This window comes from Astyanax mexicanus, chromosome 1 (assembly GCF_023375975.1).
Source record: "Astyanax mexicanus isolate ESR-SI-001 chromosome 1, AstMex3_surface, whole genome shotgun sequence".
In the NCBI taxonomy this organism is placed as follows: Eukaryota; Metazoa; Chordata; class Actinopteri; order Characiformes; family Acestrorhamphidae; genus Astyanax; species Astyanax mexicanus.
Genome location: NC_064408.1, coordinates 110,551,925 through 110,570,704, shown reverse-complemented (window position 1 = coordinate 110,570,704; position 18,780 = coordinate 110,551,925). Strand labels below are relative to the sequence as shown.

Sequence of the window (18,780 nt, the reverse complement as noted above, 5' to 3'; positions counted from 1 at the left end):
TGCTGCATGTGCGTGGCTCATCGGAAAGTAGACTGGGGCGAATGTTTACAGTAATTGGAGCCAAAGTGAATAAAGCTGCATGCGGTCTGTTAATCTGGATGGCTTGATAGCAGTGTTTCCCAGGAAAGCATATGAGGCTCGAAGTAAAGCTCCAATTACCTCTGAAAAAGGTACAAAGGGTGCTATAACCCGTTTTACTATCTATGCTGTTACTACTAGTGATACACAGGTAAGGAATTTCTGGATCAAACTACAATCAGTATAAAACATCCAGTGATTACAGGACTATTAACAAGCTACAGATATGGAGCTCATAGGTGGTGCTACTGTCTAAGCGCAGGCCCTACTCTCAGGAGGTCATAGGTTTAATTTTGAGTAATGATCATAACTGCAATATACAAGACCGCATAATCAGGGAGATTGCCAGTTCGTAGCCTGTTCATGTAGCTTGCCATCAGCTACGGGAGCCCTGAGATAGCACAATTGGCCTTGCTCTCTCTGGGTGGGTAGATGGCACTCTCTCCCCTCATCACTCTTAGGGTGATGTTGATCAGCACAAGGCTGATGTCTGTGAGCTGATGTATCAAAACCGAGTCGCTGCCCTTTCCTCCGAGCGCGCTGTGATGCTACACAGCAATACTGCACCAGCAGCAGTTGGAAAATATTTAACATGTATTTAACAGAGGAAGCATGTGTTAGTCTTCACCCTCCTGGTGTGTTGTGGCATCACTAGTGATAGCGGGAGTACTAATGAGTGGGTTGGGTAACTGGCCGTGTAAATTGGGGAGAAAATGGGATACAAATTAGAAATAAAATTATTAGAAGACGGCATGATCAGCACTATTCTCACTAGGTGGGCATGACGGCCGCTAACACGCAAATGCTAACCTGGGCATTTGTTTTGAATTGGCAGTTTGCATTCTCCTCCAAGCGCTTTCAGCTAGCTATCCAATGAAATACTGTGAAGGATCACTGCATCATGTGATTGTGAAGAAATAATGAAGCACATAACTGAAATAATTAAATAATACGCCCAATTAAATAATAAAAACTATTAAATAATAATATGTGGACAGTAGCTCCAGTAAAAAACACAATTAACTTGTTTTAATACACTTGTTTTTAAAATAAAATAAATAAATAAAATAGCATATATCCTAGTACTTTTGTTCAAATAGTGCATCTATAAAAACGTGGATTCAACTGATATTTTCTCATTTTCAAACTCACTATTAGATGAGTTTAAAGAAAACTTTAGTTCATGTCAAATCTCTATTTCAATTATTTAGGTTTGTAATAAATTTTCCTGTGGTTTGTAATACAAACTGATTTTTTCCCCCAACAATTTTTATTTCCATTTTTCTGTTTGAGTGTAGTCTGGACCCCATTCTTGTAAACAGTTTGTTTAAACACAGGTTTGTTTTTTCTATTGGGATGATTAACACTGACCTTAGCTGAGGCAAGTGAGACCTGCAGGTCTTTACATGTTTTTTTCTGGGTTCTTTTGTTTACTCCTGGATGAGTTGTCCATGCCCTTTTGGTATAATTTTGGTTGGCCGGCCACTCCTGGGAAGGTTCACCAGTGTTTTATGTTTTCTTCACATGTGAATAATAGCTTTCACTGTGGTTCACTGGAGTCCCAAAGCCTTAGAAATGACTCTGTAACCTTTTCAAAACTGATAGATGACTTTGTTTTCTAATCTGTTTTTGAATTTCAGATTGGGGCATAATGTGTTGCGTTTTAAGATATTTTTACTGCTTAATTCACTTAAATAAAACACTTTTTTAAGGGATTTAATCTGTAAGGGGCAAATACTTTTTCACGCCACGGTACAGTTATTAAATTAAATAACTATCAGGTAATAATGCACATTGCTGTCAGTTCAGATCAGATGAAATAAAATGATCAACCAATTTTTTGGAGCAAATTTTCCTGTGGTTTGTAATAAAAACAGATTTTTTTTTCTCCCAACAATTTCCATTTCCATCTTTCTGTTTGAGTGTAATCAGTCTGGACCCCATTATTGTAAACAGTTTGTTTAAACACAGGTTTGTTTTTCCTACTGGGACGTGCCCTCTGAATTACTAACATCGCTACCACTATTACAGCTAATTACTGCGGCCGCAAACTTACAGCAGCGCTATTATCGCAGACAATCAAGCCAGTCTTCAGTAATACTTTGAGCTATTATCATTTTTACACAAAATTACAACATGATATTTGAGAATTTCTGTTGGTTTGTGTAATAGTGCTGCTGGTGGCCTTTACCCAACTGATCTGAAATGTTCATCAGTGTAACACACACACACACACAGGGCTAAGACAGAGACCGTAATCCGGGCAGGCGCCTGGCGAGCGCTCTGTTAGGCAGCCGCTCTGAGAAAGTCTATTTTATATTAGACTATTTAAATAGGCCTCATATCCTCAAGAGCAGCATCAAAGCGTACGGCTAGCTCCTGCTGTTTTACTGCACACACACCCATTCAGCCAGACACACACACACGCACATGCAAGCTGACCTCATATTCACCTCTGGCTCCTGCCAGCAACAGTTGTGTATGTGTATATGTACGTGTGGGGTTGAAGCTAGCTGTGTACGTTGCGTGTAGCATATGTTTGCATTACTTTGTTCCTGTCCTGAGTGTCCACCTCTCCAGGTGCCATGTGTTTGAGGAGAAGCGAGAGAGGCTTGGAGCTGGAGTGGCGTGTGGCCAAGTGCAGAGGCGTCATCTCCTCCAGATCCTTCAACAGCCAATCAGCATGCCGTGACAGCAGCAGCTTCATAAAACGCACATTTCCCTGAAAAACAGATACACACACATATATATAGATATAGATATACAGGGTTGGACAATGAAACTGAAACACCTGGTTTTAGACCACAATAATTTATTGTCCAGACGGACAGTTTTGGTGGAAACAGAAGAGTTGAGGTGCACGAGTTCTGCCGTGATTTGAACAGCCGTGGTTTTTTGGATACAATTCGGGTTAAGCACCCGAACATCCCTTTCAGACAGCTTCCTCTTGTGTCCACAGTTAATCCTGTTGGATGTGGTTGGTCCTTCTTGGTGGTATGCTGACATTACCCTGGATACCGTGGCTCTTGATACATCACAAAGACTTGCTGTCTTGGTCACAGATGCGCCAGCAAGACGTGCACCAACAATTTGTCCTCTTTTAAACTCTGTTATGTCACCCATAATGTTGTGTGCATTGCAATATTTTGAGTAAAACTGTGCTCTTACCCTGCTAATTGAACACTCTTCACACTCTGCTCTTACTGGTGCAATGTGCAATTAATGAAGATTGGCCACCAGGCTGCTCCAATTTAGCCATGAACCCTCCCACACTAACATGACCGGTGTTTCAGTTTCATTGTCCAACCCCTGTAGATACACAGTGGTGTGAGAAAGATGTATTTTGTTTTTGCTTTTTTGTCATACTGATATTATTTTCCAAACAAACTTTAATATCAGACAGATAAAAAGATAACCTGAGTAAATAATCTATCCAAAAAAAAATCTATCCAAACTAATCTTGCCCTGTGTGAAAAAGTATTTGCCCCTAAATCTAATAACTTGGTTGTGCCACCCTTGGCAGCAACAGCTGCAATCAAGCTTTATCAATAACTGGCAAGAGAAATTTTGCCCCTCTTTTCTTTACATGAATTGTTTTAATTCTGCCACAATGGAGGATTTTCCATTATGAACATCCTGTTTCAGATCATGCCATAGCATCTCAATCAGACTTGGACTAGGCCACTCCAAAACCTTCATTTAGCTTGTTTTTTTTTTTAAAAGCCAATCAGAGGTGGACTTGTTTGTGTGCTTTGGGTCACTGTCTTGCTGCAAAACCCAAGTACACCTGAGCTTGAGGTCATGAAAAGATTGCCGGAAAAAAAAAAATCCTTCAGGATTGTCTGGTAAAAAGCAGGATTCCTGGTTACATCTATTACAGCAAGCTTTCCAGACCCTGAAGCAGCAAAGCAGCCCCAGACCATCACACTACCACCACCATGTTTTACACTCAGTATGATTTTTTTCTGATATTATGTGTTAGTTTACGCCAAAAATAAAGTTCCATTTTTGTCACGTCAGTGAGAAAAAGAATATTTACCCAAATCCTGGGGATTATCAAGATGTTTTTGGGAAATGTGAGATGGGCCGTTGTGTTCTTTTTGGTCAGCAGTGTTTTTTATCTCGGAACTTTCCCGTGGAGACCATTTTCACCCAGTCGCTTTCTTATTATTAGTTCATCAACACTGACCTTAACTAAGGCTTAAGTGAGACCTGCAGTTCTTCAAATGTTATTCTGGACTCTTTTGTGATCTCATGGATTAGTTGTCCATAACCTTTTGGAGTAATTTCGATCAGCTGGTCACTCCTAGGCAGGTTTACCAGTGTTCTATGTTTCTCCATTTGTGAATAATAGCTGTGAATAATAACTGTGGTCCGCTGGAGCCCCAAAGCCTTAAAAATGACTTAGTAATTTTTTCTAAACTATTAGATGATCATTAACTTTTTTTTTTTTTGGTTTGTTTTTTGAATTTCCTAAGATCGGGGCATAATGTGTTGCTTCTTGAGATATTTTATCTGCTTCATTTTGTGAGACAGGTTCTATTTAAGTGATTTCTTAATTCTACATGTATTCTGGTAGTAATCAGGCCTGGTTGTGGATAGCAGCTCTCCTAAAAGTGTGATTAATCACAGTTAATTCCTGGGGGAGCAAACACTTTTTCACACAGGTCTAGATTGGTTAGAATTCTTTTTTTTTTACTTAATAATGAAATCATTATTTAAAAAGTGCTTACATTTACTATTATATTAAAGTTTGATAATCTGAAAAACGTAAATATGACACAAAATACAAAGAAAAATGTGTGAAAAAATACCATGTTGCTCTAAGATCTTAATGTACATTTCCATATTAATGCTGCCATCATTAAATGTAAATGATTCCTTTTGGTCTTTGCTCCAGAACGTAGTGTCAATTTCTTACAATTTGTTTATTAGAGTCTTACAAATAAATGGACATTTTTTTTCAGATAGGAAAACATGGGACCTTCTGGCTAACCATAAAAACTAAAAGTATTGTATGTAATTATCAACTCATTTCAACTCCTAAAACGTGTGATATTATACTATTTTAACACCTTTTCTGTGTTTTAAACAGAAAACACTCCTGACAGATGGGATGAGACGGATCAGACTCTCAGAGGCACTGAGGGTCTTAAGGGAGAGCTTAGAAACAGTGCAAATATTTTCATTATTTAAAAGCAGTATTGTTTAAAGTACAATAAAGTAATGTTTAAAGTTTTAAACCACTTGATTTAGGGGAAAGAAACTTGTGCTGTATGCTGCTCTGTATTAACATTTATATTAATAATAATTTATATTAACATTTATATTAATATTAATTTATATTATTACCTGCATTAACATTTATTATTATTAATATAATGAATTATAAACCCATTTATTGGAATCTAGTGAAAATGCCTTTATTTTATAATACTGTAGTATAAAGTGTGAACAGTTCTGTTCAAATAACTTATTCAGTTGATTTCCTCTGCAAAAAAATAAATGAACATTTTTCACATATTTATTTATTTTTTATATTTGGTGAATTAATAAGCACACATGAAATGTGCCTACCTTGTGTACATCTGTAGCTGTATTATACTGTATATTAAATAAAGTACATAAAAATAAATTCTGCAAGGGAGAAAATAACAATGCTGCAGAGTGCTCTGTTTTTTATAGGATTCTGACATAATTTATATTTTGAAATGATATATTCTGTATCAGTAGGTTTGTAAACATGCATTTAGGAACTTCCAAGGAGGAACGTCTATTAAAACTTACTGAGGTAAATTTTCTTAACATTTTAACGCAATAATTTAACACATATTTTGCATGCTGAATTCAAAATTCCATTAACATTGCTGGGGAATCTTTTTATGGAAAAAATAAAAGATGTTTTACACCTACCACTTTATATATTTAGTATGTATTGTGGTTGCTTTTTTTTTGGAATAGGACATCTGTTTAGTTTTTCAATTATACCATTTGTGCAGTTTAAAAAATAAATATTAGTTTTATTCTAATAATTCATACTGTGTTTAATGTATATATATTTTTTTCTTTTTTTTTAACACAGACATATATCTGGGGTCTGCATTAGACTGTTGCACATTGTGTGGGTGTGTTTTTTCTTTGCTGTAATTACTGAATGATGCAAATCCTATGTTACCTGAGATGAACACATTCCAAAAAAATGAACTTCATTGAATGTAATGAATGTTTGTGTTTGTAAGTGAGTGTGTAAGTTTCGTCCCTTCTGACCAGGTATCCTCACTGGCCTGCTTAGCGCTATGTAAAACATCCAACGGAGAGAAGAGTGTGTGTGTGTGTGTGTGTGTGTGTCAGGGTCCTCGGTCTCTATTCTCAGCCCAATTAGTGTGTTAATCCCTAAGCTACAGCACTTATTGATCTAAGTGTCAGAGTGGTACCCATCAACCCCTCCTCTTCCCCATGTCTCTCTCTCTATCTCACCCTTCTTCTCTCACCCTTTCACTCACTTGTTCACTAACTCTCTCTCCCCCTGCCCATCCTCCTCCTGTTCTCCTCCCTCACCTCCAGATGTCATATAATAAGTTTTATTTATGATCTTTATTATCGCTCAACCTGTAGCGCACCTGACACCGAGAAACACCAAAACTGAACAGCGCAGGGAGCTGACTCTCATCTCAACTCTCTGAGACCGAGAAAGAGAGAAAGAGAGAGAGAGAGAGAGAGAGAGAGAGAGAGAGAGAGAGAGGTAGAAGAGTGTTAACTCTAGGGGGCAGTAGGCCCCCACAACTAATAGTGTCCTTCGTCTGGTGGGCCAGATTGAGTCACAGCTCAATGAGTTAAAAAATACGTGCTTGGTCCTCTTATATTTAAAAATAATACAAATATGGAAGAAAGTAGACTAACTAACTTAACTTTAACTTAACAATTCTGGACTTTCTGACTCTGGTCTTATAGAATTTGAACCTGTGATCTTTGATAGCAGGTACAATATTAATTGGTGCTATATAGAACCATTTTTAAATGGTTTTTACCACTGAAAAAAAAAATGCAGTTGTCCAGGTTTTATATACAATCACTGAATTTTAAGGATGAACCCAAAATTAACCATTTTTAAGGAAGCTGATGCTAATCAATACATGTAATTCTCAATTCCATAAGTGCTTGCCCCCGTAGTAATCAAAATCAAAGTGAGCCAGAAAGGCATTATAAAGGAAACATGAGTGGAAACAAAAAAATAAATAAATAAATACTCAGCTGGATTTTAGACCTCTGGTTTGGTTTGATATTTGATTTGAAGTCTGTGTATTGGATCTATGAGGCTGTAGGTTTGCAAGCATAAATAAAACACTGACTATGGCTACATATAAAATTATATAACATAATTCCATTTTTTCCCATTATGTTAAATTAAGCATGTAGCAAATAGAAAATAGCTTAAAGTGAATGTGAAGATGTGTTTGTAGAGGTTCTGTTTCATTTATTTCCTCTTATGAATCAACCACATGTGTAATTTGACTAAACTTGTATGCTGACCAAATGTCTGCATACAACTGTAGATGATATCTAACTGCCCAGGCTTTATTATAATTTATTCAAATTTAATATACTTTATTATTATTATTTACGATAAAGTTAGTTGGGTTTAATGTGCTTCCTCATCTGTTCATTACTGTTTCCTCTGTAAAATGTGCTCAATGGAACGGTGTGTGATGAGTCGTTTCACAAATTTTAATGACATTTCAGTCAATACTGCTCAATATCATTCTATATTAGTCAAAGATACATGCAAAAATTCTCAGTTTGGTGCTGACCAGCTGGATGAATGCAGATTCACTCAGAAAGAGTGCACTTCTGCATTAATTGAAATATATTAATTGTTCTAAATAGCATTAATTAAACATTGTTTTACTATTAACACTAGTTAATAACTAGGTACATATAATCATTAATGTTCTCAAGGTACTGAACCATTTAAACATTTATTTATACCAAATTTAAAAGTGTCTACACAGAAGTGCAGATTTCATTATAGTCCTTGATTCATCTTAATTAGGTTTATAAAATATTACTGAATTAAAGGTATGCAAGCCCAGGAAAGGCTGGATAATTAAGATTTAAAAAGTGTGTCTCCTTGATTTTGTGTGTCTTATTTTTAAACTTAATTGTAGTAAATCATAAATTGGAATGATTAAAAAATAATCAAATACACCATTTTAAATTGAAATAATCAGACTATTAAATGATTACTAAAGAGAAATAGGTTGAAATGTAGCAAAAGGGAGGAGCCCATCTGGTCATGAATCTGAATCTGGAACCTAACTTGACTTTGTTTTTTTCATTATATCTGATTTATTAGGAAAGTGCTAAACCGAACTATAGATTAATAGACTTAATCTAAATAAAATAATCCCAAATTAAATTTAATTTAATTTGAATTGGACTAATTAAAAATGTGTAAAAAGTACAAAAAAAAATCATAATCAGCATGTGTTGAAGTCTGGAGAAGACCGGATGTTGAGGATAGGCAGTGTGTTTTCCTGCTGTGCGTGTGTGTGTGTGTGTGTGTTACCTTCTGAGCAGCGAGGTGCAGGGCTGTCCTCTTGCTGTGGTCAGCTTTGTTGACAGAAGCTCCCGCCTTCAGTAACGTCTCGGCACAGTCCAAGCGGTCAGCCAGCACACAGTACATCAGAGGAGTCCTCCCAAACTGATCCTCACTGTCCCTCAGACACGGCTCTGCTGCACACACACACACACACACACACATTTACGCATACATAGGTAAACTGTGCGTTCACAAAACTAATCGAATTGATCTATGTGCACCCATGAAATCTATTTATTTTGATTCTTTAAGAAATTTGATTTGATTAATTAAAACTCTAAAATTTTCATCACAATTCTAATGTTAAATTATCCATAATTTTTTTAAACCCAATAGACAAAAACTAAATATTAAATATTATATATTTTTAATTATAAACATATATCACTGGAAAAAAACAAGAGACAACTAAAAAAATATGAGTTTCTTTGATTTTACCAAATTGAAAACCTTGCACCAGGAGTGGCATAAAGTTATTCAAAAGCAGTGTGTAAGACTGATGGAGGAGAACATGCCAAGATGATTAAAAACCAGCGTTAATCCACCAAATATTGATTTCTGAACTCTTAAAACTCTTTAAAAAAATAAATAGCAAAATCAGAGAAACTGATTCAGAAACATTTTCCAGAGCTGTATATCTGTTTATACTGGGAATTAAACAAATGTTTAGGTTAGTTCAGACATTTATATGTACTATTATACATTCAAAAATGAAAAATGCAGTTATAACCTACCAATGCATTTTTACACACTTATAAGGATGTATCAATGATGTGTGTCTCCATGGTGTTTGGGTGTATATGTGAGTACCTGTGATCAGTCTCTGTAAGGAGCTCCTATCTCCGTTCACGGCAGCTGCGTGCACCTGAGAGCTTAAAGTGGTAGTTCCAGATGAGCTCAGGGACAGCTGCGTCGCCTTCAACACAAACACAGACAAACAAAACATGTTTTTAATTGTTTTAAATGGGCAACACCAGTTCCAAACAAAGCGTACCATGTTTCAGTTGATCCAGATTGAGGGTGCTTTTTACACATATAGTGGTGTGAAAAGTGTTTACCCCTTCATTATTTCTTATGTTTCTTTTATTTTGCCTGTCTGTCTCTTAAATGTTTCAGATCATCAAACAAATATAAATATTATATAATATCCCTGTGTGAAAAATATATTTTATTTAATAACTGGGCCACCCAGCAGCAACAACTGCAGTCAAACGTTTGCGATAACTTGCAATGAGTCCTTTTTGCCACATTGGAGGGTTTTCCAGAAGGAACATGTCACAGCAACTCAACAGAATTCAGGTCAGGACTTTGTGTAGGCTTTTCCAAAGCCTTAACTTTGTTTTTCTTCTGCCATTAAGAGGTGGACTTGCTGGTGTGTTTTGGATCATTTTCCAGCTGCAGAACCCAAGTTCATTTCAGCTTGAGGTCACAAATAGATGGCCATACAGTGGAATTCATGGTTCCATTTGTTAAAGGCCTCCTGAAGCACCAAACAGCCCCAGACCATCACACTACCACCACTATGTTTTACTGTAGGTATGATGTTCTTTTTCTCAAATGCGGTGTTACTTTTACGCCAGATGTAATAGGACAAACACCTTACACAAACTGTTAATCGTTTATCTGATCAGTCTACAGAGTATTTTCACAGAAGTCTTGGGGATCACCTTGCCAGGCTGCCACTGTAAATAAGAAGTTGTTCTTAATGATTTGCCTGGTAAAATAAAAGTTTAAATGAGATGAGTTTTAAATGTTCTTTTTGATCTGCAGTGATTTTCAACTTGACCATTTTTGCCCATTGTCTTTCTGATGGTAGAGTCATGAACATTCATGACCTTAACTGAGACAAGTGAGGCCTGCAGTTCCTTGGATGTTGATGTGGGATCTTTTGTGACCTCTTGGATGAGTCGCTACTGCACTCTTGGGGTCATCTTGGTCGGTCGGCCACACCTGGGAAGATCTCTGTGGTTCGCTGGAGTCTCAGTACTTAAGAAATGGCTTTAAAACCTTTTCCAGACTGATAGATCTTGATTACTTTCTTTCTCATTAGTTTGTATTTTTTTTTTTGGTTCTGGCACAATGTCTAGCCTTTAAGCATCTTTTGGTGGACTTTGCTTTGTCAGACATGTCCTATTTGAAGTGATTTCTTGATTGAGAACAGCTGTGGCAGTAATCAGGCCTGGGCATGGCTAGAGAAATTAAACCACAGTTAAGTTATGAGAGCAAAAACTTTTTCACACAGGGCCATGTAGGTTTGGATTTTTTGTCACTTAATAATGAAAACCTTTATTTAAAAACTGCATTTTGTGTTAACTTGTGTTGTCTTTGACTAATATTTAAATCTATGTGATGATCTGAAACATTTAAGAGTGATAGACATGCAAAAAAAAAAAAAGAAATCATGAAGGGGCAAATGCTTCTTTACACCACTGTATGTTGTTTGGTCCAGACTTTATGACTTTTCAGTCTAGTCCACAATTACAGGCTTGACCAAATACCAAAGTTTTGTCCGACCAAAAGAGGTCGTCAGGGTTTGCACTTTTTTACAAGAAGATGAGTCAGGCTACTGTCACCTATTAAACAAGAAAAAATATATAAAAAAAGACTCTTTGTTTTGCATGCACATGGTATGCAGCAGTACTGTATCTGTAGATTAACCTTTTTTCTATACAGAAATAAAGATAATTTGAGGGTAATCTGCTTATGCACTTGCAGGGAGTTGGAGGAGGAAATCAGTACCAGGCCTGGAAAGACTAATTTAACAAACCAATCAGTGTGAAGTATAGGGAGACAGATGATCAGATGATAACAGGACAGAAAAAAAGCTATTTAGTGTGCTCACTAAACTGCAGTGTGAATCCATGACAGACTGCATTAAATGTATACAAATATCAAAAATTGTCCATTTGGTCTTGGCAGTGGTTCATACTTGCTATTCTGGTTCAGACAACTAAAAAAAAACAAAAACAGAAAGAAATCTGATCCAACCCAAGGTAGATGTGAAAATCCCATAAGAAAAGTCTGGACCAAACAATATACAGAGGTGTAAAAAAAGGTTTTGGCCCCTTTCATTATTTCTTATTTTTTTTTGCATGTTTGTCACTTTTAATTGTTTCAGACAGTAAACATAAAAGCTACTCAAAAGCTAGACATAAAGCCAATATGCAAAGACTTTCAGGAACAAATGAGGGGGAAAAAGTAATTGAGATCTATCTGTCTGGGAAAGGTTATAAAGGCATTTTTAATTTTTTTGGGAAAAAAACAGACAGTCTGATGCAACCCAAGGTAGGCGTGAAAATCCCCTAAACTTAGTGACCTAAAGCACTTTTACAAAGTCAGGGTCATTGAGTTTATTGAAGGTTAGCACTGTTTTTGTCTGCACCTACACCTACTCTACACACACACCACCAGTAATTAACATCAGATTTTACTGTTTCCACTATAAAGACAAACTCTACAGCTTTTTACAGAGTTTTATGACTATGATAATGCAGTTTTTTTGGACATGGGTATTAATAGAGAACACAAAGGACACACACACACACTCACACACACTTGTATCCTCAGGCAGGAAGTGGCAGCAGGTAGGGGGTGGATCCCCATACGGGGCACACCCGCTTCATTTGTTATTCACACTTATTAATAATAAAAGAACATTACAAAAAATCAATCACATTGCACTCTCTCTCTCTCTCTCTCTATACACTCTCAGGGTAGAAGTACTGGGAGTGTACACACAGATTGGCGCAGACCTGTTAGCTCTGCAGTGAGAGGAAATCTGCTGCTGATTCTGGTTGGATCTCAGTGTGAGAGGCAGTGTGGAGGGATCCCGGGCCAGGAGCACTCTGCTGCAGCTTCTCATATCCATCTCCTCTCAACACTGCCAGCAAGACACTTAAACACACGGCCTACACGAGGGTCACGACCCAAAGCTCAACCTTAAGATGAGGTGACTGGTCAATTAGCCTGTCATTAACTGGGACTACACTATGTTACTGAGCAGTGCTTCAACCCAATGTTCACCTGGATTCATTAGGAATGTACTGACCCTAAAAATGAACTGTAGATAAATATAAACTAAATTAAACCCAACATATACTACATTTATTAGAAAGCCAGCTTAACTGTTTGAAAGAGGCTAATTAGGAAAGCAATGCAAACAATTCATTAGGAAACTTTACCTACATTGAATTTCATTGATTAGAAATGTATTATTTAACCTAAACTTTAACCCTGAACCTGAATTTAAATAGTGAGAAAAGTACTGACGCCAAATTTAATAATCTTTATCTGAATCATTAAAAAAGTGCTTAACAAATGTTAATGTATGCTTCATTTATTAATTACCCCTTTCAGACCCTGCAAGCATTACATTATTTATTATTAAATGATTTGTTTTCACATAAGACTATTTAAGAGCTGTTCCTCATCAGAATAGAACATAAACCAGCAAATGAACAAGTTTATAAACCAATGAAACAGTAGTTAGCTTAGCTTGGTCCCATCCACTGCAAAACCACTGGAAAAACAGTAACAGTACTAGAGCCATTGAGGGCGTAACAGCTAATTTTACAGCTATTTTTACTCATTTAATTAATGTGATTTGGAACACTTTTTATTCATGTTTATGATTCTTTTTACTGTTTAGGAAAGGTTTGTGAAATAAAAAGGTCAATATAAAATATTACACACAGCCTTCCCATACAATGGAAATAAAAAAACACAATTAAATAGTTCAATTAATTGATTTTTTTTGCTATATATTTTACAGTTGAATATTAGAGATGTTTCTGTGCATTACAGACAGAAAACAGCAGTCTTACATTTTTCCCCCATCACTGGAGATAGTTCAGGTCTGAAAGGGTTAAAAAAGTACTGAACTCAATTTAAAGTATTAAACTTATTTCTAGACTTAGTTTACATGATATTGAAATGTGACTCATTAGGAAAAGTACAAATCTGACTTTTATGATTCAGAATTGTATTAATTGCAAAGGTATTAAACCCAATTAAAAATTAATATGACTAAAAAGAAAAGTTCTGAACCTGACTTTGATTATCCTAAACTGTGTCCAATAAGAAAGTTTTTAAACAAACTTACATTATAATATACTGCTCATATTGATGAACCCAAATTTAAAATGACCTGAGACTGATTCATCAGAAAAGTCACAGAACAGAACTTAAATGATCCTAATTTGGATTAAATGGAAAAGTACTGAACTCTGTTTCAAATATAATGCATCTGACTCATTACAAAAGTACTGAATTCAACTGAACCTTTTCAACTGAACATTCATTAATAAAGTGCTAAAAACAATTTTATCAATCCTAAATTGAACTCATTATGAGTGTACTAAACCAAACATGAATAATCTTGAATCTTATTCATTGGAAAAGTACTGAATTCAACTGAACCTTTTCAACTGAACATTCATTAATAAAGTGCTAAAAACAATTTTATCAATCCTAAATTGAACTCATTATGAGTGTACTAAACCAAACATGAATAATCTTGAATCTTATTCATTGGAAAAGTACTGAACTCAACTTAAAGTGTTATAAATTGGATAATGAACCCAAATTAAACAATCCTGAATCAGACTCATTATAGAGATATTATTAAACACAACTTAAATATCTATATTATTACGCTTATCTAAAAGTTTGGATAAGCTCATTTACTTTACATTTTCTCGCTCAAGTGTTCCCTCGTTTTGTGCAACACACACTAAACTAATTAGCCACACCATTTTCACGCTCCCCATGAGGGGGTAATTGGGGTTAGTTACTGTAGTTAATGCCGACTCGTAAAAGTCTGCAGAGTTACAGCTACTTCAGTAGCATGTGTGAGTGTGTGTTGTGTGTGTGTACTGTACTGTGTGTGTGTGTGTATGCTTGTGTGTGCAAATGTGTGCTGTCTGATTAAAGCTTTTAAATTATGTCTGATACGCTATAATTCAGCTTTATGTGACTCTGGATTCTTTCACAGAGGAAATAAGACATCACAGGCACACACACACACACACACACTTACAAACACGCTCTGGGCTTTTGGAATCATGGCGTGGAAAAAAGACAGCGGGGGGATGCCTCTGAGAGAGAGGTGAGTGTGTCTGAGTGTGCTTTAGAGGGAGTGTGTTTGTGTGTGTGTGTGTGTTCGCTCGTGTGTGTTAGCGTGTGCGCCTGCGATCGCGTGGGAAGTGATTTTCCGTGACAGAAGCTTTTTATGGAGGCTTCGCTCATATCGACCACAAGCTTTTCCCAATTTCCTCCAGGCTGCAACACACACACACACACAAATAACTGAAAAGCTTGGCAGTACACACTTGCAATCTGTCTTGAACATAAATGTTACGACTTCTTTGTAAATAATCAGCCAATTTTCACCATTTAGCTTCACAATTGGGTAACAACACGGACGTCTCGTCTAAACTCTCAGGAAATAACATGTAAACACGGTAAATGACATTATTATCAGTTTAAAAATACACACAACTCATTCCCTTTCTTTTCTTTCAGTCAAACAAAAATCTTTGTTTTAGAAGTCTGATCAAAAACTTTAGACACACAGAGACACACAGAGACACACAGAGACACACAGAGACAAACAGAGACACACAGAGACACACAGAGACACAAACAGAGACACAAACAGAGACACACAGACACAAACACACACAGAGACACACAGAAACACACAGAAACACACAGAAACACACAGAAACACACAGAAACACACAGAAACACACTTACTGAACCTAAACCTTGAACCTGAACCTGAATTTGATTAGTTGGAAAAGTACTAAACCCAACTTAAATAATCTTTCTCTGAATCCTTATAAAGGTGCTTAATTAAGCTTAATTTATGCTGAATTTATTCATTAAAAAGTACTAAACTCACACACAGATGTGCACAAACAAGCACACACACACAATTACACACACATACAAGAATACACACAGAGACACACATGCACAAACACAGGCGCTCACACACAATCACACACAGAGACACACACACAATCACACACAGAGACACACACAGACACACACTTTTCTGTAGACACTCTGGATTACATTACGCATTCACATAATCTGCAGACAAAAGGAGGCACAGTGTGTGTATGTGTGTGTGTGTGTGTGTGTGTGTGTGTGTGTGTGTGGCAACCATCCAGGCTGTCTGGTCCTGCCAAGTGACTCCCCACCAGCATCTTAAGGATCAACCAGCTGAGTCAGGATTTAAAGAGGGAGCGAGAGAGAATAATGAAGAAGCACCACAGGGTCAGAAGTTGAGTGGAGAGGACTGTGTGTGGCGTTTTTTTGTGCATGTGTGTAAGTGTGTGTGTGTTTTATTTAAAGACTTAAGAAGAAAAACGCACAAACTAAAAAAATACTATTGTTATAAACTGATAAGTCAAAAGTCATGGGATAGCAGTATGTACTGTACATTATTCATGAAGTGTTATCTCAGGAGAGAACACTGAATAACACCTGAATTGGTTATGTGGAGTTATCTTGTGAATGAGTTCGAACACTAACCAGTGAGCTCACTGCAAGGGGATGTAAATTATTATTAGAGTTGGAGCAAGGCCTGATGGTGGGTACCAGATGGATGGGCTACTTAATTTCTGCAGCTTTTTAACATTTCTAGATCCACATTGCCATTTGTGGAACGTGGTAAAACATCATATAAGGCATTACCACCCACAGTGGCTTTTTTGTCACTGACCAGGCTTCCTCAAATAATGTCATATTTTCTTCAAGATTTGCTGTAAGTCTCTTTAAGCTGAAATGATCTGTAAGGAGATTAAGCCAATGTTTAATTGAAGTTTGAGTTCTGTCTTTCCAGTTCAACAGTATTACTTTTTTAGCAATAGTTATTGATATTAAAATAAACGGTTTAAGATGATTGGGTGCTGTAAATGAAGAAAAGTCATTAAGAGGGGCTAAAATAGGACAGAGAGGGATGACAAGTCCTATAATGTCTGATAGCTTATTTATGATCTCCAACCAATAAGGCATTTAAGGCATTACCACCCACAGTGGACAGCGCAGTAGGTGATAATGATTGTGACCGACAGTGTCTTCTTTATTGTTCACACAGACAATTCTAGCCAATTACATCCACATTCAATGTAGGGGGCTCCACACTCATGTTCACAGCAACCAATCTAAAAGATCTTAAAACAGAAATACTTTTGACCCCAATGCAGAGAAGAGCTAGAAGAACGCTAGCTATTTGTACAGTGCCGACTATAATTAAGCAAAGGCAGTTCAGGGGAATTGTGGAAGTAAAGACTGTAAAAAAAAATAAAAAAAAGAACAATAGGGCGGTGTATTATTCTACTGCGCAGTACTGCTTATACAAGCAAATAATTAGCGGCAGATTAATAAGACTTTGTCAAAGAACTAAACAAGTATGCAACAAAACATTTTGAGAAACCAGGAGTCACAATCAGCACAGAAACATACAGTATGCATAAAAAGAGAAGTGCATTTTAGTAAACTGTAAAAAAATGAGTTTGGATCAATTATGCTTTAGGACTGCTGCTCACTTGACTTATGGAACAGGTTGAGGGGTGACTAAATTATACAAAAGATGAGAAAATTCTGGATGTGACCTCTTACAATTTATTAAAAAGTTTAAAGCTGAAAAGAATATGACTATATTCTATAACAGGATAAAGATTCAACTTTACAGATAAAGAGAAAAAAAAATCTTCTTATCCTCTCAATGGATGTCCCATAAGATATTATTTTTATCATTTTATCATTTTGGACAAAGTTTATTTGTCAGTTCACTTTCAAATGTGCCTCAGTGGAGGACTGCCCATTTTAAATAATTAAAAATAACTAAAAAAAATTATTAAAAAGTCTGGGCACTCCAGCTCATTTTTTTATTATTTTCCTTTCTGTTTTGTTAAGAAGAATGACCCTAAATACCTTCCACTGGAAGCCAGGCTCTCATAGGAAGCTATAGGAAGTGTTTAGAGGCTGTTATTTCTGCAAAAGCAGGATCAAATAAAAATTAATGTAATTTCCATACCACTGTACGTTTAGAGCATATCACTTTTGCTTTACAAAAAAAATGTATTTCTCTTTTTTGTTTGTTTGTTAAATATGTATGAATCAATAGAAATACTCTGAAATTACTTAGAACATAATCTTTTTACACTCTTTTTATGCTGCATATGAAGTTAAGAAGGTAAATTTGGAGATACAGGGTTTTACATTATTGCAATTATTAAAATTTTTACATTTATAAATACACATGTAACTTGTCTATATATCTAGTATCTGTGTGTTCACAGACTGGCACCTTTGGCAGAGTAAATTTAGCAGTTTTCTGTGTCTAACCGAGGGACAGCAACCTTACACCCACACTAACATCTAATCACACGAGAAACACTGTCTAACCAATGAGCTTCCACTTCCAACTCAAAGGACCAATCATTAAAGCTCCCTCCCTGGAGGAACCCATCCACTGAGACACCGATTCTGAGCGACACGCTCGCCGTGCGCCTCATTAGCCAGGCACCCATAATGCACGGTGACAAATAAGCCCCCCAGGTAAAAGAGGTGTGGCCTCTTCTGGGTAGAGTAATGCAATTAGACCACTCCAGAGCTGTCAATCAGGACGAATGAGAAAGCTAAACGCGGTTAATCTAAATACATCTAGTATCATCATTGCTCTTTTCCTATAATATAAAAAACAATTCCACATATAACTGCACAGTACATTGTTTTAAATTACGTTCTGTATAATAGGTTGCAGAACTCACATGTTAAACTGATATAAAGTATAATAATAAAATATAAAGTCAATATTTACACTATTGCATTTTACACACGTTTTACACATGCAGCTACATTGTCTGTGTTAATTCTAGTGGAATCTCAGCTGAGACATTAGCACTTCCAGGTGAGGAGGCCAGATGAATCCAGGGGCGTGAAATCCTCATATGTTTGTCTCTGTAAGACATATGTTTGTGCATGTGGTTGTGCATCCCTTGTGTGTGCTCTGTGGAACCTCTGGGGCTCTCCAGTGGCACACAAGCCTTGTTCCTTAGTTAATATCACCACAGAGACAACGTCTTATT

General features: G+C 36.5%; 1 protein-coding gene across 2 annotated transcripts in view; it reads right to left on the bottom strand.

Annotated features, from left to right (window-relative positions):
* invs (inversin) overlaps window positions 1–18,780 on the bottom strand; it is a 60,175-nt gene that overhangs the window by 33,764 nt on the left and 7,631 nt on the right. Inside the window, exons 3-5 of one of the 2 annotated variants that reach the window (XM_007229449.4) lie at window positions 9,488–9,593; window positions 8,645–8,811; window positions 2,627–2,800 (exon numbers count right to left, since the gene is read on the bottom strand). In XM_007229449.4, coding sequence (XP_007229511.2) covers window positions 2,627–2,800; window positions 8,645–8,811; window positions 9,488–9,593 — 447 coding nt within the window. The remainder of the gene's footprint in view (window positions 1–2,626; window positions 2,801–8,644; window positions 8,812–9,487; window positions 9,594–18,780) is intronic. The other variant, XM_007229451.4, reaches the window with a different exon arrangement.